This window comes from Tyto alba, unplaced genomic scaffold (assembly GCF_018691265.1).
Source record: "Tyto alba isolate M040663 unplaced genomic scaffold, T.alba_DEE_v4.0 Super-Scaffold_11, whole genome shotgun sequence".
Classification (NCBI taxonomy): domain Eukaryota; kingdom Metazoa; phylum Chordata; class Aves; order Strigiformes; family Tytonidae; genus Tyto; species Tyto alba.
This window is the reverse complement of record NW_024881273.1, coordinates 626,015-651,176: the sequence shown is the minus strand read 5'-3', so window position 1 is coordinate 651,176 and position 25,162 is coordinate 626,015. Positions and strand designations below refer to the sequence as shown.

The 25,162-nt window shown below is 50.3% G+C and overlaps 1 protein-coding gene across 5 annotated transcripts in view; it reads left to right on the top strand.

Annotated features, from left to right (window-relative positions):
- MVB12B (multivesicular body subunit 12B) overlaps positions 1–25,162 on the top strand; it is a 67,663-nt gene that overhangs the window by 4,947 nt on the left and 37,554 nt on the right. For 3 of the 5 annotated variants that reach the window (XM_042786458.1, XM_042786456.1, XM_042786459.1), the window contains exons 2-6: positions 1,569–1,691; positions 7,709–7,816; positions 11,424–11,520; positions 14,558–14,687; positions 14,991–15,113. In XM_042786458.1, the coding sequence (XP_042642392.1) occupies positions 1,581–1,691; positions 7,709–7,816; positions 11,424–11,520; positions 14,558–14,687; positions 14,991–15,113 (569 nt within the window). In that variant the 5' untranslated portion in view covers positions 1,569–1,580. Of the gene's footprint in view, positions 1–391; positions 510–1,568; positions 1,692–7,708; positions 7,817–11,423; positions 11,521–14,557; positions 14,688–14,990; positions 15,114–25,162 lie in introns of all 5 variants that reach the window. The other 2 variants (XM_042786457.1, XM_042786460.1) reach the window with 2 other exon arrangements.

The following is a 25,162-nucleotide window of genomic DNA, read 5'->3' as shown; positions in this document are numbered from 1 at the left end:
GTAGGCGGCGGGTTCTGAATTATTTGTGAGGCATCTGGATGAGGTGCAGTGTTTGTCTGGGCTGTGCCGGGTGCCGCCGGTGTTCCTGTGACAGGGACCTCCGCTCCTCGCCCGCCCTGAGGACAGGGAGCCCGTCGGGAGGGGAGGGCGAGCCCCTACGGCGCCGGGTGCGCTTCTAGTTGTGCTTTGGAGGCTTAAACTGTGTAGGGAGCAGAGCGGGTCCGCTTCGCTCTGTGCGTGCTGGGTGCTTGCCTAGGTGCGGAAGCAGAGCTCTCCCCTGGGTTTGGTTCCTCAGCAATAGTGTTTCACCATCACTGGTCACTAGCTTCTGTTGTTTTGGACTCCTCCGGTGGTCTGGCTGTTCGTGTGACATTATTGTTATTTTACATAGGGCCCAGACTTGCTCTTTTTTATTGCCTGCAGCACGATGTTTGTTCAGACTGGGCATTGTGAAGTGTAAACCCAGGTCCCACTGGCACCAGCACTCACCTCTGACTTTTCTAGAAGCAGTAAGTAACCAGCTGTCTACAATGGCCTAGAAATGCTGGGGTTTAATTGCTCTGAGGAGGGAATTGAATTAGGTAGCTCTGGTTCACGGCTTGTCTGGCTGCGCAGCAGTGACGCTTGTTTACACAAAGCGCTGCCCTTTTATCTCGGGGTGCGTGGGGGGTGGTTTCCTGGGGCATTCCTGCCTGAAAGCCAGAGAAGACTTGTCCTAACTGGCTGCCTCTGCAGGAGACCACGTGCTGAGGCAGTGGCACCTTTCCCCATCCTCCTCCTCAGCGAGTTATTTCAGCAGCTCACTTGTCCTCTCCTGCTTCCTGCAACAGCATCTCTCCAAAATTGGTTGGTCTTACCTGCTTCTACCCCCTTTTGCCTATCTTCCTCCCTTGAACTACTTGGTGATGTCTCCCTTCTGGAAGATGCTCAGGCCTCTTCAAGGCCTCTGTCTGCTTTGCATCAGACCATCCTGTGCTGCTTCGTCTGTGTTCCCCTGGTGTTGAGGCTCTCTGCAGCAAGCGTGGTTTTGCATACAGCGCCAGATACATCTGTGCTGCTATGTGAAAGTGGTTTAGTTCAGGAGGGTGCAGTGGAACTGAAGACTCGTGGGGGAACCCCCAGCAGGTCCTAACACCCATAGTGGATGGTGAACCTCCCAGTGAAGCCATTAGGAGCAGATTTATTGCTGCTTAAAATGGCAGAGCTGCTTCAGCCAGTCTGACTCAGGGATGAAATTTGCTCTCTGGGAGGGAAGAGAGCAAGCTTGGGTTTTCCCATCATTGCTAGATGGAGACCAGCCCATGCTAAGTATTATGGAAACAACAAAATTAATCTCAGAAAAGACTTCTGGCCCGAATTCCAAACCTATTGGGCATTGCACAAATGTACCCTCTTATCAAAAGCAAATGAAAGTGCAGAAGGTGTGTCTGGCCTAATCCTGTGTTTACCTTGGCGGTCTGTGGTGTGTCAGCACAAGCACTGTGGCATGCATGCAGGCTCTCAGTGCTCTCTGTCTTCTGCTGGGGTGTGTTGCCGAGCAGCCCTCTAACTCTGCTCCTTTTTTTCAGGATCAGTCCATAATGCCTGAGGTGCGAGACCTCTCAGATGCCTTGCCCGACTTGCCGATGGATCCCATCACGGGTGTTGGTGTGGTTGCGTCCCGGAACCGAGCACCGACAGGTTATGATGTAGTAAGTAGAGCTGTTTCAGCTGCCGTTGCTAACGCTTTGGTTCTGCGCTAATGAGGCTTTGCTTTGCTGGGAACAGCATCTTTTCCAGAGAGGGCTTGCCTTCAAATGTGTGTTTTAAGAAGTAATTTGCTATCCAGCTGCCCACTTCTCAGCCCACAGCACTTAGCACTTTCCCTCAGTGGAGGTTTGTGGGTGCAATCGTGCTACTTCATTTGTGCCACTCCAGAGGAGCATAATTACCTGGAGGAGGGGTTTTCAGGAACAGCTGGCCACTGTGGCATGCAAATTTAATAATCCTACTAACATTCATCCTGAAGGAGTCCTAAGTATTGCACAAATTATATCTCTGAATAAATGGATCCCGCATCAGCTGTTTAATCCCACATATCAGCACTGCACAATGATGATGAGAAGCACCAGAATGGGAAGCAAAGGGTTTCACATCCAGCTGAAATTGCAAGGATGATTTTGACGGACAGAATGCAAACCTCTAAACTAGTCTTTGGCAGGAGGCTGGGCAGCAGGAAAAGGCAGCTGTGCGCAGCAGAGATTAATATGTGAATGGTTAAAGGGGGAGGTCACTGTTTAACAGCTGCTTGTTCCTTGGACTAGTTGCTGTGTAACCAACAGCATCATTTTTCTCCCCATAGATTAGTGTCCCAAACACTGAAATAGCATAAAATACTGATCTTGCAGAGCTCCATATGGGGAGATTTGGCCCATAGTCCATCTGCTCACTTTTCTATGTATCCTGCTCCCACGGTGCTACATCACACCTTGGGTTTCCATAGTCGCACAGCTTGCATGGCTGGGAGTGGAAACCAGTTGACTTGAGACTTTGCTCGCACCTTTTCAGCTCTGGATCACTGCATACCCTGTTCAGTGTGAGAAGGAGGAAGATGGATCGGGCTGAAGTAAGGACACGAGGGAGGGAATTGTGAAAAGGCTCCTTAAAGACCTGGAAGGTTTTTGCATTTACTGCATTTTTCTGAGTGCTCATTACCTGTGTGAGCCAGGCTGTGTAATTAGCTGCTTGCCCTGATAAAGGAGCACAGGACAATGTGAGAGTTGTGATAACAGAATTGCATTCTGCCTAAATGACTGGGCAGAGAGAGCGCTCACCCCAGATAGCCTGTCTGCGGTTTAATAGGGAGCTTCAGTGCTAACGCAGTTTAAGCTAAACAAGATAAAAGAGTCTTCCTGTGGCTTAATCCAATTACGGTGGTGGTGTAATAATGCTAGTGAATGTGGGTCGCTCTCTCCTAGGGGGCACAGAGAGGAGGCTGCCTTTCCTGTGGTTCCTCTGCCTTCCTCTCTGTTTACAAGGAGCTCTGCTCTGCCCCTGGGGCCGGCAGTGCCCGCTGCAGGCCGTGGGGAGTGCCTGCTGTCTGCAGTTGTCTTGCCCTAAGCACGGCTTCCACACGGTTCCTCCTGCGGCCTGCTGTGCGGCGAGCCAGCCGGCGGGCGCTGTGCCTGGGTGCCGCGGGCGGTGTCCTTCCCACCCTGCGGCCCCGGCTGCGGTGGGTGCCACCCTGCCCTGCCAGGACGTCCTGGCGCCCAAACCCGCGGGGCCGTGGCACGCAGGGCAGTGGTTTTCTTGCCTGGATGTCCGGGAAGGAGGGTGGCTCCTGGGCGCACGGCAGGGCTCTGGAGCAGCGTGTGGTACGCGAGGCTGTCACTTCGCCGTGACCTCTCCGGAACCCAGCCTGTCCCACCTGCAGGCACGAAGCCGACTGTGCAGAAGCGCTTCTCGGTGCAGCGGAGAAAGTTGGGTTCCGAGACGTGGGCAGCGTGCAGACTCGGGCGGTCTCGGGCTCTGTGTTTCTCCAGATAGACAATTTCCCTAATGAGACACTTGCTTCAGGGTGTAAAGCCTTGATGAAGGCAGCTGTGGCAGCTCCATCCTAGGAGTGCACTCCCTAAAGCCCTAGTAGTTAGAGTCTCAAACTGCACCCTGAAAAGGAGAACCACTCTCATCTTTTGGGAGGCGTTAACACCAGTTTATCTTGGGATGTTGCCATAGTCCCCTTAGGGATCTGATCGCTTTGCCTTTTGCTACAGCATCCTGCAGCGTTCAGTTCCACAGATGGATTCGGAGTTGCGTGGGAAAGTATTTCCTGTTATTAGTGATGAATTTGACATGTAGTTTCACTGATGGTTTTGAGTTTTGTGATGGTGAGGTACCCAGTTCTCTCTTTGAGACAGCTGTGGTTATTTATAGGCTTCACCCAGTTTCCCTTTCAATCATGTTCTTTCTCCAGTAAACGGCCATGGACGTATTCTCTTCCTTCCTTGTCGCTTCACTCCTCTTTAAAACAAACAAGCAAAGTCAGGGGTGCTTCCAGCCCACGTGTAAGTTAAATGCCCAGGGGATGTCCCGGGCCGTTTCTCAGGTTCGCGGGGAGCCCGGGGGTTCGGCGTACCGCCCGGCTGGAGGTGGCGGTATGGCAGAGCCCAGGGTACCAGACCAGGGGGAATCTTGGCAAATGGGTCAGAGATCTTTTCCCCTCAGTAGTTTTTTTAATTACTCAGAAATCTCATTGCCTTTGTGTCTGCCTAGAAAACAGCTCCTGATGCTTGTAATGACTAGCCAGGTCTTTTAACAGCTGAACACCAAAGACTTGATTTTGCCAAAATGTACAGTGCGTCTGAACTTAGATTCCTGAAAATCTGCCCAAACTGGCAAGACTGAGTGTATGGGTGGGGAGGAAAGGGAGGAGAGTGGGAGGCAGGGAGCCTGGGGTAGGAGAGAGGTGTGGTTCCCGTGCAGCCGCGTTCCTTGCTGCCGGCTACACGCCAGCTCCATGGTGGGATTTGCTCTGGGCTCCGCGGGGCCGTGGGGGAGCAGGGACAGCCCTGCACACCCACCGGTGGGGCAGGCGGCTTCGCCGTTTGCCAAAGGCCTGTCCTGGGGTAGCAGTAACCCCATACTGACTGCTGGGCAGCGGGTAGATCACCCGTGCTTGGAGGGGTGGGCTGGGGGACGCCTTCCTTACAGGGTGCCACTCCATCGAGTCCATCTGTTTGTAGCCCGTGCTTGAGGAGTGTCTCCCCCCAGCTCCGTGAGGGGGACCGTTCCTCATGCCTGGGGTGCTGGGTGCCCAGTGCTGGGTGCTGTGTCCTCCATCCTGCACATTCCTGACCTCTTAGCCAAGCGGAGAACTCGGCGAGTTGGGGCTGCTCAGCCCCATCCTGCGGGACAGGGCTGCCTCAGCCTCCCCAGGTCGGCTCCCTTCCCCTGTTGCCCCACCGAGGGCACGCTGCCATCGTGAAGCAGCGCTGCACAGGCACAGCTCCTCTTCGAGAGGTGGCGGGGATCCTCCTTGCCTGCAGGAGCCCAGCAGATGATGCAACAAGTTTCCTGTTTGTATTGCTCTGTTTTCTTTCCCCGTGAGTTTTCTGACAAGTTAATGCATGCTTACGTTCTCCAGGCTTGGAAGAAGTCTTCAGCAGGGTGATGTGGAGGCAGAGCGCTCAGGGTTAATTGCGAGGGATGTCACCTGTTGCATTTCGGCAGGAGCAGAAATGGTGGTGATGGCGTTCCTGTGGGGCCCTGGGGCTGGTGAGCTCTTGCTCCCTCCTGCTCTTTGCTCCGCTGCTTGCGTCCTCCTGCGAGCCTCGCCGGTGGCACGGTGTGGCCTGCCTGGCGCTGCCGGGGCAGGCAGCTGGGCTGCCTGGGGGAGCACTGGAGGGGCCCAAGGGGCTGCTCAGCAGGGACCCTGTCCCCCAGGCCTGGCACTGCTGGCCCCCGGGAGCCCAGGGCCCAGGACCTGCCCTCGGGGGCCAGCGGGAAGGGCTGCGGGGCCAGCCTGGCCGGCTCTGCCTGCCAGCACATGGGTGGGTGCCTTGCTGCCTGGCTCCCGCTGAGCCAGCTTGGTCTTTCTGCTGGGTATTCGATGGGTTAGAGTGGCAGGGTTGTTCCTGAAAGGGTGTGTGGTGCGGGTTGGAGGTTTTGGGGTTTTTTCCATCACTCAAGTCAGAGGATAACAGTGCTGGGCCTCCCTTCCTCCGGAGGGGCGGCAGTGCCAGCCTGCCGGCGCGGGGGCCCTTCACATGTCTCAGCCAGCTGTGATCCAGCTGTGACCTGGGCAGTGAGCTGTAGAGGAGATGGTATCAACTGAAGTAATGTGTTTTTCACCTCAAAAGTTATTCGGTATTTTTCTAAGTAACATAAAGTACCTGAAGCTTACAGAGGTTAGATAAAAAGTGCATTTGACAGCAACTTGTATAGCACCAATTTTACAGTTGCAGACTGGGTCTATTGCTGCTTGTTGAGTTCTGAGCATCTTTGATGTGAGAACAAAGGAAACAGAACTGGCTAACGCAAGAGAAACTGAAACACAGAACTTGAACATGTTAATTAACAAAGTGATTACATCTGGTTGTAGTCCCTCTAACTGTTTCTAACAAGGGCAGGAGTTCAAGCTAAGTGTCCCTATATGCGAACAGTTTTTCTAAGCAGTCTGTTTTCTGAATATCTTTTCACCAGGACTGACTTACCCATAGAGAAGGGAGATGCGGGTGGATTTTGTATATTCCTAAACTAGCACTTTAGGAAGGAGTTGGATTCAAGGAATAATAAAGAAACAATAAATCCCACCAAAAACCTGTTTTAAAAGTTTACTATTTAAAAATTATGCATGTTTCTTTGCAGAAGCCTGACTGCAAAAGCTGTGTGTGTTGTACAAGGGCTTGAGCTGAGCAGGAGCTTGTGAACACCCGTTGCTGAAATGTGAAGAGCAGCCAATGCACTTTGCTCCCTTCACGGATCAGACAATAAACGCACTTTTCTCTCCCGCACTTTGGATAATTGGAGGGTCTTGTCAGCACACATCTCTTGCTTCCTGTGCCCTGCTCAGCATCTCTGCTTGACAAAACATGGGTGCAAACACTAACAACAAATGTCAGCTCTTTGTTATCAGACTGCTCTGGGGCCAAGGTCGTACTCAGTTCAGTAAGATCAGACTTGGAAGAGCTGCAGTGGAGCAGTTTGCCCCCATCTGAGAGGCATTAGGCAGAAGTTCAGTGTGCTCCTGCACAGCTTCAGACCACGCTAGGGTCTCCTGTTGGGAGCCATTGGTCGGGCTGGGAGGTGTTATTTCTGCTACCCCTCTCCTTGTGTTTGCCTCCTTGTCTCCTCTCTCACTCGACAACAAACCTTTTGGGGTCAGGGGCTCCTACCAGCTTGCACCGTGCAGGGCGAGTGCCCAGGTGCTGACAGAGCAGAGCCCTTGCCCTGGGCGCAGTGCTGCCTTGTGCCCGCTCCTTGAATTGGCTGAAGGGTCAGGGCTCCTGCCGTGCTGTCCTGGTTTCAGCTGGGATAGAGTTAATTGTTCTTAGCAGCTAGAACAGTTCAAACCGCGACACCTCCTCTTCCTGCACGTGCCTCTGTCTCCTCAGTGCAGGGCCCGGGCTCTGTTTCCTTTGCCCTCTCTGCGGTGTGTGCTGCTGATTTGCCTGGGTGCAGGGCTGCCCCAGAGAGGGACGTTTGCAGGGTACGTCCTCACGTGTGGCACTACTGCTAAAGTCCACGAGTGAGCAGGGCTTTTCCCAGCTGCTGGAAGCAGCTTTTTGGCCTGGGAACCAGTATTCCTCAATGTATTTTCTGTAAAAAATAATGCTCAGGTTGGGCAGTTTCTGTGCTTTGTTTACACAGACCCCTCCTCACAGCTTGCCCCAGCGTGCCCCTGCGTGTAGGGTGGTAATGAGAGCCTCGATATGCTGACTTTTCCAAACTATTGTTTGGAGACTGTAACCAAAGTTGCTGTTTCCTCATTAGAATAGCCTTTGTCAGAGCATCTTTAATCAATGGACCCCCAAGAGACAGCATTTTTAGAACTTCTTTTTATACCTCCTCTTGGAAGTTCTTTGCACTGCACCTTGCGAAGAAACTAATGAGATGCTGTGAGAGTTCAGGCTACCGTTAATTAGAAGAGGTCTGAGGAAGAAGTACTGCACATATATTAACTTTATCTTGGCTCACATGTCTCTGCTCTCCCTCTGTCTCTTCTTTCCAGGTTGCACAAACAGCAGATGGCTTGGATGCTGACCTCTGGAAAGATGGCTTATTTAAATCCAAGGTCACACGATACCTGTGCTTCACAAGATCGTTTTCAAAAGAGAATGTAAGTCCATTTGAGTGTCTGCATGATTTGCATCTGTACCTGATATGCTCTTACCCATAAGATGATTCATTTTATAGAGGCAATTATAATTCAAGCAGGCATTTCACTGAGTTTGGGTGAGTCAGGAGGCAAATTGCAAAGGCTAGATATTTGCATTTTGTCTGTTATTCATGGAAAGAAATTGCTGGCAAAATCTGCAATAAAAGCAGCAGAAAAGGGAATGCTTGCATTTCAGCAGCCCCCTCACGCTAGCGTTTCCTGCTGTAGCAGTGGGCGCTGCACGCTCATGATCCTGATGAATTTCTAGCTTAATTACCTAGAAAAGCAAATGTTGCAGGTAGTATTGATGAAGGAAATGTTAGTTTCTGCATCCAGGGCATCATAGTTATTTTCCTGCAGGATTAGCTTTTCTTTCTTTGTTGTTTTTGGTACGGATTCTTGAAAATTTGCCCAAGTTGTGCATATGCTACCATATTGTAATCTTCTAGTGTGGCTATTAAGCATAAGTTAATTTCTGATTAGTGGCAGTTGTCTGCCCACATCTTCCGTGAAGGAGAGCAGACCATGTGCAGTGGGAGCCTGATGCCTTCTACTGGGTTTTTGGTTGAGGCTAGTGTGAAAACTTCCTCTTTTCTGGAGGAACTATTTAATTCTACAATGAATGCACTCCATCTAGTGGGTAATCCTGCTTTTCGTCCTGCTTTGGATATTCATAGTGACTCAGTTGTCAGGGTATGGAGATACCATTTTGTAATCGTGCTTTCGCCAGTGACGGGAACAGAAAAGCGACTGCGACTTCAGAGGCTGATGCTGGGCCCTGGCAGGAAAGCTGGGGGCTGCCAGTTTCCAGCATTTGACCTTTGTTCCAGCCGCTTCCCTGCCTGCCTCTAGATTAAAAAAAAAAAGCTCCAGAGCTATGGGAAATACCGCTTCTTGGAGTGGATGGACAGTAATTGTGCTTTTCATCCTGGAGTACCTGCAGCAGCAGGGATAATAGTCCCAGAATAGGCAGGGAGGATGTTAAACAGAAAGATTTGTGACGATTTGAGTATTAAGTTTATCTGTGGCTACCTTAAATGTGAGGTTGTCAGAAATAATTACAGGATAGTAGTAACTGCTGGCTACTACCAGAGACAGTGTAACTACCCTCAGTCTGTGCCTGTTGGGCTTTTGGCAGGATCCTCTGCTCAGCAGGGTTTGGGAGTGTGCTCCTCATATTGGCGGGGGGTGAATTAAAGGGCGCGTGGGAGGAGGGCGGCCGGCCCGGCTGCCCAGCAGCCTGGTGTGCCAGGCGGGGGCTGGCTCGAGCCCGGCGCCGGCGGCATCGGACGCGCGGGCGCTTCTGGCTGCTCCTGGGCTGCCCGTGTCGGGGTGCTGGCGGGGGCCGGTGCTGCCCTGCCCCACCGCGGCCGTGCCCCCTGGGCGGCAGCGCCTTCTCCTCGCAGAGGGTGGATTTCCCGGGGCCGGTCAGCCGCGTCCCGCCCGCGCTCGACGGAGCGTGCGCCCGTGCTGCTTGAGGCCACGGGCGCCGCGTGTGCGCGGGGCCTTTCTCTGGGGCTGAGGCCAGGCTGGTGGACGCCGGTACCGGTCTGCCAGCGCCCGGGAAGCGCACAGAGCTGATCAGCGCTCTGGGTCCCCCGGCTGCAGGGCGGCTGGAAGCGGGCTGACGGGCTGGGAGGAGGAGGGGACCGGACTGGTGGGGGACCAGCCTTTGCCCCTTGTGCAGGGAGCAGCACCCTTGTCCCCGGATAGCCCAGCAAGAGATTTCCGTCCCCTCTCAGTCCCCTCCAGCACACGGGCATGATGTGCTGCCCAGCTGGGAACCTCCGAGGATTAAAGGCACCGGTCCTCCCCAGCAGCAGTGACCTAGAGCTCTCATCCGGGAGGGAGAGGCTCCTCTCACCTGGATGTTGATGCGTTACTGCACTTTGGATTGGAAGTTTTACTGCTGTGGGGTTTTTTGTTTTTAACAAAACACTGGGAACTATTTGTCCTGAAGAACACACTGTAGTTAGCAGGGTTAATGCACCTCAGATACCTGGTTTATAACGGAGACAGTCTGTACTGTCTCTCTGTCAGACTCCTCATTCTCAACAGCTTATAGTACGTGACAGATTATGAGGACATTGCTGGTACTTGAGTGTCGTGGTGAGGAGGCCCCAAACGGTGCATCTCACAAACAGGGAGGCCTTGTGCCCTTTTCTCCTGTGTACATGGCAGAGCATCAGTGCTGGCTCCCAGTGTTTCAGCAGCTAACGACCTCACCAGAGTCATCTCTCCTACTTGTCTGCTGTTGATGGAGGAATGATTGTTGGTTCAGCTGAAAGTTGCACGCTGATGTAACACAGCCAGACAGTTTGGATAAATAAAACATGAAAGATGAATGAGCAGTGACCACTTCATCTACCGTTTGCTGTGCCAGGACCATGTTAACTGATGCATTCAGGCTTCACAGCATCCAACATTGCTCGCTCGCAGATGCTCTGGCCAAAGAGGGGACAGAGGCGCGTGGGGGCTGCCTGGTCTTGGCCACTTTGCGTGAGCAAAGGACGTGTGCCACACACGTGTGTGGTGGGACGGGGCTGCAGGCATGGTGGCCCTCCTGGTGAGGACTTGACCATGAAATGCAGAACCTCCAAAAAATAAACTCAGACCTGATCCCCACCCTTACGTCAGAGGCTGCAAATTTAAATATGTTTTAAAATAGTTCAGTGTAATAATCAGGGAGTAGAGGTTTTCCTGAAATACTCTGCCAGATAAAAACTAAAGGAGGCACTTAGCAACCAGTAACAATAAAACACACTGACATGGTTTGATGGCTTAGGATGAAATTTTAATTGTTCTGTATTGCATTTCTGTTTATAAAGGCTGTATAGTAACTAAAATGTGTTTTCTTCCATACGTGAATCCAGATTATTGGCAGCAATGCCGGCTTTAACGAGAACTGCAAAGAAAATCTGGCCCCTAAACAATTGTAGAGGCTGTCATTCTGAATTGTGCTTTGAGCTCTTCAAGCCTTGATTAATAGGACGAGGCATCAGTTCAGAATTCATATGGACTCCAAGTGAAGTTCTTCGTTCCAAATGGCCTGCTCTTCTGGAGTGTGCCTGTGTTTGGAGCTAGAACCATGTCTATTCAGTACTAATTAGCTAATGCATGTAATAACTTTGGCTGTGTCTGCATGAACCATCTTCCCGTAATGCTTTCTGCTGTCACTGTCACGGGAATGTCATGTTGCTATTGTAGACGTAGAGTGTGTGAGAACTAAAGTGACCTGCTCAATGGATGAGTTAGTGAAGGTAATACTTTGAGCTGCCGTGTTTCCAAAGGGAGGAATTTGGTTGTGTTTCCAAGGATCCAGAAGTATGGCAGTGGATGAGGTGTAAGAATCTGTAAATGCTGAAAGTTGCCCGGTATCTCCTAGTCAGTTGTTACGTGCTTCCTGTCAAGGGGACAGTTGCAAGTGTTGGCTTGGCATCTTCTCATCATTTTTAAAGTTGGTGGTCAGATACAATGACAAGGCATCTTGGGGTTCAGCAGATGAGAAAAGCTGAGTTTGAATTTGATGACGTTGTCATAGTCAACTGTTTCTTTTCTCTCTCCAAAGAGTCACTTAGGCAATGTCTTGGTTGATATGAAGCTCATTGATATCAAGGACACGTTACCCCTGGGCTTCATCCCCATCCAGGAGACCATCGATACACGTAAGTTGGCGTCTGTTCTTCAGTCTCGTGCCCTGGGAGCAGCCACTCCGCTGGTGTCTGTGGTCGGGGGGTGCAGGCAGTGTCCTGGGCAGAGGGACACCCTCAGCACTGCTGCTCTCCAGGTCTGCCTGTGTGTGTTTGGGGGCAGCTCTGGTCTGCAATGAAGCAACCTTCGGTTTTCCTGTACTCTTCAGGCTTTCTGGTACTGCTGCCTGACTCACCAGCTCGTCTGCTAGAGCCGCACAGCTCCGGGGCAGGAGGGAGTAGTTTATCTTTCCGTTTTGGAAGGGTGGACGGGGCCTAGCAGGATCAGAGCTACTGTGCTGAGGGATGTCCACGAGTGGATACCGAAAGGAAGGGCGCGTGCCTGTGCTGCTGGGTTCACACATGCCAGCTTTACACCTCCCGCCACGAACAAAGGGAGGCCCACGGCCTGGCAGGCAGCGCCGCGGATGGTGGGCTATCTTTGCTCGCTGAGAGAAGGCACAAGTGGAATGTCCAGGGAAAATACCGTCCTCAGGGCTGCAAGGCAGAAATAGCTCTGCTGCAACGTTTAAGCCAGCAGTTCCCAAGCAGTGTATTCGGATCCCCCGAGACTCTTGGCAGCGGCAGCTGGAGCCCCGTCTGGTCGCCGCTCTCTGCCCCGCAGCAGGCACCAAGTGCTGTGGGCTCGCGGTGCGGCGGAGGCTGGGGACCAGCCCCACGGGAGCCGAGCGCGGAAGGGCCGCGGGGCACGGCGCGCCGGTGCTGAGCATGCAGCTACTGCTCGAGAGCAGGGCTGGTACCCGTGCTCGCCAGGAATGAGATCAGCCTAGCTGTGAGTAGAAAGGAGTTACGTGAGCCTGCTCTGCAGGGAATAATTCATCTGGGTCTGCAGCAGATGGGGATGGTTTTTCAGTCACCGCTGACCTGGTTCTGATTTGAACCCGCGGCGGAGAAGGGAAAGGCCCTGCTGCCTGTTTCCCTTCCCCTGGGTCACCTCCTCTCCCTGGAGAATTCCTGGGCACATGTGGCGCGGGGGGGAGTTGTCGGCTTACCCTGCTTGCACTTGGAAGTGCTGGACACTTGTGTGCTGCTGTAATTTTTGTGAAAGTCCTGGTGGAAAGGTGGAAGGGGACTTTGTAACTTAAAATGCATTGGATTGCAACCCATGCAATCTTTAAAGCAGAGGCACTGTCTGTATTAACAAAGTGGTGCATATCCCTGCCTCCATTAGCATGAATGAACACATTTAAATAGACTATTTGTAATATGTTTACTTAAAATTAACTCTGATTAAGCATGTGTCATTAATGAATCCAGTTCCTAAAGCAAGTTTGCTACAGACTGCAGACCCTAGCCAAGTGTGGAAAAGACCAAAGACAAATAGTCAGCTTTGTACTTACTGTGAAAGTCAAATAAGAAGCACTGATTTCGTTCAGAGTTAAACCTGTGGTTGTACGTGTTTCCGTGCTCTTCTCTAACTGACAGCTGACTTGTAGTAACTATATTAAAGACAGTACTCCTTACTAGATTCTGAGAAAATTTTCAGATGTGGAAGCCTTAAACCCTGAGCTCCTAAAATCAGTTTTAGGCACTTCAAATAAAAGCCCTAGTTTCCCAAAGCACAAGACTAGACTTCAGGGATACAGGTATTTAACATCTCTAAAAAGCAGCACTGTAACTGCACAGATGCTGTGTAGTGACATACCTCGCACTGTCTGCACGTTTATTGGTGCTGGTGCGACAGCAAATTTCAGAGGCCGGGATGGATTGCTTTTTCCAAGGTGCGGATTACAAAACAGGAGGAGCCTGTAGAGACAGGGCTGCTTGCCATCTGTTGAAGTGAGAGCGTATTTTTAAGCTGGAGGATATTTATTCATATTAAACTGAAGGTTTTTATTTTGCAGGCACTTGTTTGTAGTTGTTTTTTTCCCCAGGTTTTCATTCGGTGTCTGCACTTTAGATTTTCAGTTTATCAATAGACTTCTGTCATGTCTTTCAAGTGCCTGCATTCTCAAACAGAAACCTCGCCTTGCTCACACTGACTCTCGCGGACTCTTTAGAGTGAGGTAGAGCAATGGTCTCCAGGCACTGCAGGTCTCTCTGCCAGTGCCACCCGCTGTCGTGCGGCTGACCCGTGGCTGGATGTGGATTGTGCCTGCGTGCAGACAGACAGCATGCATATACACGAATTCATTATACTGATAAGCCTGAACTCCGATAGGCTTGAGTTTTTCTTGATGGATAACATGGAAACAAGTGAAATTGCTCTGTGATGCACAGCAGGAGAGGGCCGCGCGGCAGATTCCTCCACCCTCTGCACACAGGTCAGTGCACCATGGTTGCCCCATAGGAGGTCCTAGCAATTACGGCTTTGTAAATCTGGCTTATCCCTACAAAGATAGCAGGGCAGACACGGCGGGACTATCGTTTCAGTGTTTCCTGACTGAGGCAGGGGAGGTCATTAGCACTCGGGATGCGTGAGGTCCGGGCAGGCAGCTTTTACTGTTAGCCACAGTGCGTGGCAGTCTGTTTTTCTGCCTGCTCCTCCTCTCGGTTTGGTTGGCTGTTTGGAAGCACTTGGCAGAATAAATTGACGGGTTGTGTCAGCAGCTTCCAGGTATGTTCCTGGAGGTGGTGCTTGTGGGAGGAATATTTAGATGCGACTGTTCAGGCCGGTAAGGCAAACGTTACCTTGGAAAGAGAAAGCAAATGTAAGAAGCATGTGGGAGTGGAAAAATCACTTGCCATTTCTGTTCTGCAGTACGGTGCTCTGTGGCATATGTGATGTCTTATCTTCTCTGCAGAGGGTAGTAGGGAGTATTGGTTTATCACAGTGCCTAATAACAAATCTCACACAGTGTACAGAGAGCTCCTGATAGAAAATTTCTCCAGTCAATGAATGTCACTGCATTGTCTGATTTGCTGACATATATCTGTTCTTTGGCTCCAGTTCCTGCCATAATTATCTGCCTAATATCTGGAAAGACAATAAATAACATTTATACCCTAATCTTGCATAAAACCCACCCTGTGTTCTGTGTTGTTTCTGCAGAAGAAATAGTTTTCAGAAAGAAGAGGCTGTGCATCAAATTCATCCCTCGAGATTCTACCGAGGCAGCAATCTGTGATATCCGAATCCTGGGTAGATCTAAACAAGCCCCTCCCCAGTACACATTCATAGGGTAAGTACCCCTCGCTCCAGAAGCTGTCGTCATAAATTCAGTTGTACTAAGGCTAAGCACTCTGTTGTCCTGTAATTACTAAGTAGTAGTTTGTAAGAGCTGAAGCTTGTCCTTAGAAAACTCTACGTAAGAACAACTGTTACTGAGTTTAATGTAGGAATTAACTAACGCCCCTTTTTTTTTTTTTCCAATTACTCTGATTCTCCATAACCAAGGTGTTTGTGAAACGCATCAGTGCTTGCTGCTTGTGCACATGTGCAGCATTTGCTTGCAGCATTAATGTCTTCTGTGTTGATTACACAGGGAGTTGAACAACATGGGCATTTGGTACCGGATGGGCAGAGTTCCACGCAACCATGAATCTTCACAGCCTGCGACGCCTCCGTCCCAAGTACCGTCTTCAGCACCAGCTCCTAACCTGCCACGGTAAGCTTGCTGCTTTCCAGCCCCTTCTGCTTGATGCCGTGTTACTCACCTTGCCTGGCGGCATCAAGACCAGGGTACCACGTCAGTATGAATGATTACGTGGCATGATCTGATAATGAGGGAATGTGTCACTCAGGTATTTGCCTACTGGAAGCTCCTTTGGCTGTCATTGTATAAAGACATACAGGTGAAGAAGTCAGAAGAAAGAAGTCTGCAGAGGAGGGGAAACAGCAAGCTACACCTTTTCTTTGCTTTAAACTGTGTGGGATGTTGCAGTTTCCAAGAAGTATGTGTGGGTCGCCCCTGGAGGGTGGGCCAGAACTGTAGCCAAGCTGGTTGCCCTCCTTGACCAAAGGGAGGGAGAAATGTTCATACAGATTTTAGTGCACAGGGAGACAAGTTTTGCTCATTTCCAGAATCAATCCACTCACAGGTTGAAGTGCTGCCCTTTTTTTTCTTTTCTTGAACCCAGCTACTGCGCCCCAGTCTTGCAGGTGACACCGAGCGTGCAGAGCGGACTGCTCAGCCCGCAGTGACTGGCAGGAGCAGCGCTTCTGGGCACAGGCTGGCGTAGTGTCTGCCTGGGTTGTTCTCCCTGTGTCCTGGACAATGTTTGTGTGTGTGTATCACTGTATGCACTTGTGTGTAGGCTTGCGTGTAACAGTAGCTGTATTGACAGCTTGCTTCCTGGATTTCTCTGAACAAAACGAAGTGTTGTTAAGCAACAAACCAACCCAGACAGAGGTTAATCTGAGTGCTTTAATACTCCTGGCATTTGCCATGAAAGCCCAGCAATCCAGTGTGAGATGGGCTCCTGCTGATGAGGCTCGTGGACTGAACTCCAGGCCAGGCTATTGCCAGGAGACAGCATGTTCTCTATGGGTCCCGTTGGGCTTTTGCTTAATTAAGTGAACACGTATTTTTGCAGTAGGCATTCGGCATACTGCAGATACACTTACAGTATTACAATAACTGTTGAGAGCTAGCATTTCGAAGGCGACAGCGGAAGACAATCCCAGGGGGATCAGTTTGTATTCAAAGGTCATTGTATCATATGGGTGGAGAATATTCATGTCCTTCAGAGTCTTGATTTACAGGTCATTTCAGAGAGTGACGCTTTTAAACTGCTGTAAACTGTTCCTGAAAAGTCTATCGGGTATCTTTTTAAGGCAGGTCTGTACATTTGAGCCTTCACCCATGACCCACACTCAAATCTACTGTCTTGCAGTGGCGCTCTGAGCTCTCCAAAGCATTTGGGCGTTTCTTTCACTGAGAGTTTTGCTTGGTCTCCTGCCATGCTGTGGCACACTGCTTGCTGTCCTGTACTGTCAGGTGTGCTCAGGCAGAGATGCTGTCTTGCTTCTCAAACAGAGATGGAGGCAAGAGATGAAAAGCCAGCAGTCTTCTGGAGGTTTCAACCCGTCCCAGCGGGAGCTGATACGTTGTTTTGAAGCTCTGCTGGACATAAGCTACACGCTAGCTCAGGCCGTGCAAGATCAGAGAAAAAGATGTCTTGATTTTAGAGCACAGATCTTCATTTTCTCTCTGCAAGAAATTCCTGCCTGGGCAGATTTCCACAATAAAGAGAAAAAATTATCATAGCAAGAGAATGTCAATGGCAGTCCTTAATCACTAAGTGTGGAAGGGTCACTTTATGGCTGAGCAGGGAAGGCTGCAGAGCAGCGTCAGAGCTGTTGGGAACAGGGCCAAAATTAGAGCTCAGAGCATCGGCGACAGTCTGAAAAGAAGTGTTTACAAGGCTTATATATTTTATAACCTCTTGTTGTACAGTTTATGGTTTACAATGGCTGCAAGGAAATTGGATCAGTTTTGTTTTACTTGCCAAATAAAGCAAATGTCAAAATAGTCAATATAAAATGTATTCTAATTTGGCTGAGTTAAAACAGCCAGTATGCAGTGGAATAATTGAACGTTACATTAATGCCTCCTAGTAAAAACCACCTGTCTGTAGCCAGCTCTACTCTCATGCCCTGTGTGTGATTTACAGGTAACTTTTACACCACCAGCCTGATCATTCAAAGCATCTTTCATGTCTGTTTTTTTTACTCTGATTATTTATTATCCAATATATTTGTTAAGAAATAGAAATGTATATAAAGGTACATCCTGCAAATATTTCATTATTATGGGGAGCACATACTACTTGAAAGCCTTTTCTAATACTTTATCAGCAATGTGGTAAGTTACTCAACACTTAATGTTCGTGGAAGATTGTAGTCACAAGTAACCTCTTATTTTTACGTCACCATAGAGAGATGAGATTACACGGGTAGCCAGTTTGCTGTTTTATTCCATGTAGATATATCCTGACAGGAACAGCCGCGAGTTACTCTGATGCTGCCGTGAGTGCTAAGTGAAAATTGGTGAGCAGTGCCAGATAGAGAGCACTGTGGAGATTCTGCTGTTAGGCTGGTCAGATATTCTCCTCAGTTGCAGTCTGGCATTATGAAATAATTTTAAATCAAGAGGGTATGCTTGGGTGCTTCAGAACAATTGCTAACACTGGATATAAACTAAACCAGTAAAACACACTTCTGCACAGCAAAACCTTCCTAAACGGAAGGACTTTTTACTGTGGGAGATGTTTATTTCTGCACCAGCCATCTTTCCTCCTCTGATCCATGATGTAAAGTTCCTGGTGGCGGTGGATGGCGGCACATCAGAGTTTTGTCATGTGTCGGAGGTTTGACCTCCACAGCTTGCTGCACGTCAGCAGTGCTGCTTCCACTGCTTGTGTCGCGGGGTTACGGCTCGCAGTCAGAACTGCACAAGGGGAGGCTTTGTTTGATATTCGTGCTGGACTGCACATGTTATTTTTCAGCCATTTCTCCTCCTCGGTGTTTCCTACTGCAGGCATCTGGCTTAATGGGCTCTAACGGCAGCCCTTGCGCTTCCCAGTGAGGATGGCATGCTGTGCTGTGGAGCACAACCGTGCCATTGTGCAAGGCATCAAGCTGCTTTACTGTCTTTTCTCTCCAAATTCTGCGACAGCTTCTTGGCACTAATGGCAGCCTGGAGAAATGCACTTGCAGTTTCCCATCCTAGAAGGCTGCTACTAAAGAACTGCTTTTGTTGACTTGAGTCACCAGTGGGAGTTTAATGTGACTTTCTCAGTGCCTTTGCTCTGTGTTCAAGGTGTGCGCTCTCCGGTGCTGCGTGGTGACGCTTTGCGGAACACGAAGGTCATGCTCCCCCAAAAGAGGTGCCACTGAGAGGGAACTCGCCTGGCCCTTTGCACACTTTTGCTTCACCCAGCCTGTGGATCGGCGACTGCCAGTGCGTGGGCTGGGGACTTGGAGAAAAGTACATGTCACTAGCATTTGAGCAGTGCTGGGGCTCAAGCTCTGTCAGCCTGGGCTAGAGGGGGAGTCGTGTCTGAGGTTCTCCTCTTTAGTCCAGTTCCAGCCCTCTGAGAGCGAGTCTCTGACTTCTGTGAGTGTACAGAGAGCCAGCCTCGAACCATTTCGCCTCGCGGCTGCCTACGCGACGGCTCCCGTCACAGCCGCGGTGCTTCGGGAGCCCGTGTGGCCGCGGTGCTTCGGGAGCGCGTTTCCCAGCCCTCGCCGAGGTGCTGCGGGAGTCTCTACCACCGCCATTCAAACAGCCCTCTCACAATTTGTCAGCTGCAAGCAAGATGTCAGTCAGTGCTGCTGAAGTGTGCTTTACAGTGACAGACATAATTGCACTTAACTTTTTGCGTGGATGTTATCAATCTGTGACGGATACTTTGGGAAATGGAGCACTCTGATTGCAGATGATGTGTCACAGGCATTTAATCTTCCTCTCGGAGAGACCAGGATTCAGTCACAACTTTTACTTGTTGATGTCAGGTTTTGAAAATGTAGATTCACACTGACCCTGGGAATCGTTCAGTCATTTAGTTTGCAAGGCTGTCATCTGAAAGGTTAATGGCTTACCAGGGAGAAGGAAGATCTTGCTGCAATCCGCCTGTATTCGTATCGTGCGTTAGCATAGCTGGGTGCTCGGTGTTCAGGTTCAGAAGGGCAGAATTCCTCCGGCTGCCTTCCTGGGGTGCCTCTGGCACGTCTGCCTGGCTGTTCGAATTGAGAAGCCAGAGGTGGGGCCGGGCAGAGGGCAGGCGGGTCCTGGGGCAGGGCGTAAGCCTGGGCTGCAGGGCTCGGCGGGGCCCGCAGTGCCCGCTGCCATCCGGGAGGCAGAGCCCCGCGTCGGTCACTCGTGCTCTGGGCTGACCAGAAAGGCACACGGGCGAGCAGAAGGATGTCAGCCCCGAGTGCCACACCTCCTCCAAGCGTGGCTGGTGACCAGGAGAGGTGGCAGAGCTGGCAGGACACCCGGCCTGGCGGGGGGAGGCCAGCGGCGCGGGAGCGCTGCAGCTCGGCGGGGACGTGTCCTGGCGTGGTGGCAGTCGGGAGCGCTGAGCAGCTCGGCTGTGGGGCTCCTGGCACGGCCAGGCAGGGGCAGCAGCAGGAGGAGGCACCGCGTTGCAGACCCGGGTGGGGAGAGGGCCAGGAGGGGGGCGGTTGTTTCCCCAGGAGCGGCACACGGCCGATGCAGCGCGTGCACGCAGCAGTGGGCACAGCCAGAGCCAGCACAGGCTGGCTGGCTGGCAGGGGCACGGGTCTCTCCGGGTTGGCAAGGCGGAGCGGCCGCGGGCGGTGACGTGAGGGGAGCCGCAGCGCGGGGCAGCTGCCAGAGACGTGGGGAGCCAGGGGCCTGTGTCCGGCCGGGCAGTGGGAGATGCCCGCCGTGAGCAGGCTGCGGGTGCCCGAGGTGGGGCCTGGCTGGAACAGGCAGCGGGTGCTGCCATCGCCCCGGCTGGAGGGGGCTGCAGGTGGCAGGGTGCTGGTCCCCGCAGCGGCTCCAGCGTGGCCACAGGCCCCGCGTGGCCCTGTCTGAGGGGCGGGGGGGTCCCGCTGGACTCGGCCCCAGCCCGGGAGCGATGCCCGGGGTCGGCAGCGTGTGTGCCTCGCCCTGCCGCCGGCCTCCTCCCCGCGGGCCCGGGCTGCTGCCGAGAGGGGCTGCGTGCCGTGCCGGACCCGGGGCCCCAGCATGCGCCTGCGGTGCTTGTAAGTCCTGCCTGAGCCGCATGGCTAATCAGCTGCAGAGACAGCGGGTTTGTGCTGCAGCGCACAGCCCTCGCAGCCGTGGGTCTGCAGCGTGGCTGGCAGGCGGCCCCCCCCGCGCGCCCCGCACCACCGGTCTGTGCCGCCACGCGCTCGGGTCTTGAGGAGCTGATCCAGCAGGAGTGTTGCACGGGGGGAAGTGCTGCTCTGGCTTTGATAAGGAGATAACAATTGCCCTACTTCAACCCCTGAAGTAAGAGCAGGATGTGTAAATTTTCCTCCCGTGCTCCCAATTACCTTTTAAATGGTTAAACTACCCCTCCTTAGAAAAGGGAAATGATCTGCTCCTGTTCCTCTGCTCCCAGTGGAGCTTAATGTTAAGGAATGTAAGAATTTCCTTTCTAGGCAGAGAAGCCTGATTTTTCAAATTGATTTATTAATGGTGTTTGAACTTTGTCGTGTAAGCTTGGAAAATGATCAGTGTGTGGCTTTCTGCTGCAGGCTGATGATGTGCAATAGGTGGCAGCTAATAAAGCAGCACCAGCGAGCCTGTGCGGTGGAGACCTGAACTCGCTCTGATAAGCCAGTCTTGCTCTGTGCAGTGGGTTAATTGAAGGGAACTGGGAAGCCTTTTACCTTCCCTATTTCTTAAGTAGTAATGATATTGTGTAGAAATAACTATCTTAGCTTTTATGGAGAGTCTGTAGAGGAGAATGTTCCAGGGTTTCAGTGCTTTTCTGCTCTGGGGTGGAACAAAGCCAAGGCTTCCGAGAGCTGCAGTGGGCCGGAGGCAGGCACCACTGGTAGCCAGGTGGCCAGGATGCTTACAGAGTGTGGGGGGGTCCACCTAAGTCCCTCATCAGAACCAAATGCTACCAAATAAGTAGTAGGTTGGGGTGGATGTTTCTGATTTGACTGGAAACTGCTCTGAGAAACATTGCCAGTGGGATCTCCGACAGCCTGATCCTTTCTACAAAATGCTTCTTTCTTGATGGAGTTGCATTTTCTAATCTGTTTCATCAAAAGAGCTCTAAAGTAAAACTACCTTCTGATTTACAACTAATAAAACATGTTCTTTGGCTTGAATGCTCAAATCACTTGTATAGTGAAATATAGCACAATATTCATAGTTTGTAAATGATGTACTCTACAAGAGGCCAAGAATGGTGCAAGGCTTGGGTTCGCATCACAGTAGCTATGGATAAAAAAACCCAATGAGACTGAAACAGTAAGTTGAAGCTTGGAGAAGGTGTTTCCATAGACCCTTTCCAGTGGGTATGGTAAGAAACAAAATTTAAGGATGAAATGTCTGTGATGCGTGTAGACTGTGCAAATCTGAACATGATTGTTTGTTTGAGTGGGTAAGGGATGCTGGCATACATTCATCCAGAGTCTGTTTCCCATAAGGAATTTGTTATGAAACTGCACTGACCGTATGGCTTGCATCCAACTCAGCTGGATGAAGACGTGCAAAAATTGGTCACAGTCCAGTATGTTTTAGTGGTAGAAAATGATGATTAGGAAAAAATGTTTAAACAATACGAGTGGTTTCCAGGCACAAGAATCCCTTGCAGCAGCTGAGAGACAGAGACGTTAACTGTAGTTAGAAGTGGTCTGATTGATTTAGCTGATTTTGAGGATGCATGGAAAAATTTGGGGAGTGCTCTGAGTGAAGAGGCTTCGATCACCTTCGTGTCATTCTCCTTTATAGAGCCCTGTTCCTGGTATAGTAATATTCCTGAGGGTGTGTCTTCTTTAGGGTGTAGTGTAGGGTCATTAAGTACAAGCCAAAGGTATTCATTCAAAGACGCTATGTGCTCCGTTGTTAAATAAGCCCTGTGGGGGAATTGAGCGTTCTTTCCCTAAAACTTGTGTTGTCTGCTATTTAATATGATCTCTGCCACTGTTGATTTGTAATCTGTGCTTTCACCCTGAAGTGCATGTGGTTGTGTTCAGATATTTCCTTCTTTAAATCAATCACTTTCACCGTTTTCCAAAACACTTCTTGAGTTTATTGCTTTTAGTAAAGCGTTTGGACTGTCATTATTTATTACTGGCAAAGTGCTGACAACATGCTCTTCCCAAATGAGTCTTTATGTGGAATATTTGTTTAGCAGGTTTTGCGGAGGCGGTGTGGCTGCTCCCCACAGCAGGGCTGTGCCAGCAGCACCCCGGTGCTGGGGGCTCTGCCCGGGCGGCCGCCCTGCTCCGCGCCCTCGCGTCAGAGACGCTTCTCGTCGGACGCGTGAGCCCGGGCTTTGGTGTGCTGATTAATCTGGCAGAATTTAGAATCCTAACCGAGGAGGCTTACACCGTGTGTAATTTATCTTTTTGGAGTATTTCTGCTGTTTGGCAATTTTTCCCTACTGCTTCATTATCTGAAAACTCCTGACTCTGGAGAGTCGCTAGTGAAGGATGTGGAAAGCTGCGTTCTTCCCGCTGCAGCCTCCAGAGACACCGCGCTGCTCATCTAAGACAACCACTTCATAAGCACTTCATGCTTGCAGTATGAGGTCTTAGTTCTTTGATGCAGTCCTCTGCCTATAACAATTTAATGGGCTACAGCTCAGACTTCCAAGCAGTGTAAATTAAACTTGTTGGGTTTTTTCTATTATTTGGCAGCTGTTCTATCCTGGTTACTTTAGCCCTCTGATCTAAATTAATCCCTGTATAGAGGAAGCTGCAGGAGCTTCATTCTGCATTAAGCCTTACGTTTGGGGTTGCTGGTCTGCAGTAGATCATGCTCCCTTGTTAGCGTCAGCGGGGTTTGTTCCCTTCAGCTGGTGGTTGCTTTAGTTTGACAGAACAGCGCACCATCGTTTTACCCGTCTCCCAGGCGCGGTGCTTTCGGGAGGGGGATAGGCAGGGGCGTGCTGTGTGTAGTGCCTTGAGTACGTGTGCTGCAGGCAGGCCTTCTTCCCTTTCTACAGCTGGGAAAATTAAATGGGTAGATCTAAAAGTGGAAAGAATCATTCGCTCCCTTTTTCATTCTCTCATGCATTTGGGCTTTTATAAAATCTGAATCTGGCACCACCAGCTCTCATTGATTTTTGGGAAACAGGATATTTTAGTAGCTTGGAATGAGATGAAATGCTTGCAAAGCCCATATGTTGCTTGTTTTAGGGAAAGGGTCAGGAAGGTTTTAGAAAGTATTTAAATATTTGGTTTACACGATTAGAATAGATTGTCTGGAATGAAGTCCATTACCCGAGGTGATTCTTGCCTCACAGTTTTGTTTTTCATTGCAGTTCTTTGGAGTATGAGGTAGGTGTTCTGGCATCGCAATGCCTGAGCACAGTAAAAGTTAAGGACTGTGAATAAATATTGTAGATGGGATTCTGGACACTGCCAGAGCCATAGATAGCTGCTCTGGTGGTGTCTGTAAGCTGCAGTTTGGAAAATGCATCCTGGTGGAGTGAGCAGTTGCTGAGAGGTCCTCCAGTGTCTGTCAGTGAAACTCCAGCAGCTTGTTTCTTAGAAATGGACTCTTTACTCCCTCCATAGGCAAAGCTTTCAAGCTGGATTATGTTTCTGGAGAGCTACAGCCTGATATTAACTTCTTGTAGGTGTGTCTTCAGCTTTCTACAGCTTGGAAATTAATTGTTTTGTCCTCAGTTTTTCGTGAGGCATGATCTTTGTGTAATCCACTGATTATGGAAGAGATGATTCTTTTCATTTGAAGGTATCCCTACGAGACTGCAGTTTTTGCAACGCTGTTCTTAGGTTTGTTTAAAATAAATTGCAGTCCTGACAGTGGTACATCAAAGAACAGGAGAATTCCAGTCTGCAGCATGCAGTATGGTTTCTAATATATTTGATAACATGGGGCAGTTCTTAAAAGTTGTGCCTGATTACCACAGTCATCCAGTCCAGTTGGAAAGCAAAAACTTACCGTTGTTCTTTTGTTGTGCCTTGTTGATATTTTTATATGAATTATGAAGCATCGTTTGATATCTGGCATTTCCCCTTATGATCCTCTGTTACTTTTTATGAGTACTTGCCCCCTAACTTCAAAAGCAGTTCATCACCTTCCTGCAGACACTTATTAATAACTGATTTGGAACTGTCAGGTATTCCTGGGCCTGTTTTATGCGAGTTTCTCTTCAAAAACAGTCAAAAAGTGGCCATAATGCGTGCAGACCTCGAACCGCCTCTGCTGGCATGTGAAGGATCTCTCTCATCACGTGGTGCTTCTGTTGCTGTTGTGTGTAGGCTTGTTTCATAGGTTTAACGACCAAAAGAAAAACTGACGTTAAGAGAGTGATTAAATCTGGGCTGTCCTGAGCTGAGCCGTCGCAGTTGTTTCATCCTAAATTGCCTGGAAATTATCAGATGCTGGGGAAAAATATTTTTTTTGCATTTAACCCGTGCTGGAGCCGTGTGATTTTGACTTCAGCACTGGGGAGAGCGGGCTGGAGCCCCGACGGCCGGCCTCGGCCTCGCTGGGGCAGGCGTCTGTCCGTCCTTCCCGGCGTCTGTCCGTCCTTCCCGGCGTCTGTCCGTCCTTCCCAGCAGCGCCACATCCGCCTCGCTGCTCTCGTTCGGCGGGGAGGAAGAACGCTGCTTTGTGTGATGGTTCAGAAGGGAAAGAATTGGCATGGGGATAGATAATGTGAGTTGCCATTCCTTAACATTAGAGATTCCACTAAAGTACTAATAATTACTGTTAATATCTTTCAGTGGAAACTTTCAGCGTAAACGAGCACTGGTTGAAGCAGTATTTAACGGCGTGCTGCTGGCATGATAAGAATGCAAATAAGCGTTATTAGCCTAATGATTTTGCTGTCACCATGGCTGTGCAGCAGTAGTGTTGTGAATATGTCATGCAGTACCCGTGAATTTGGAAAGTGTGTCAAAACACAACTTCAATTAGTTTGCTCTAATTATGGCTCTAGAGAGTTCATAACTATATCACTCCTCATTAAAAGAGATTTTCTTATATGGATTAATATAGCACATAAAGGGATGTTTGAGCAATCCGAG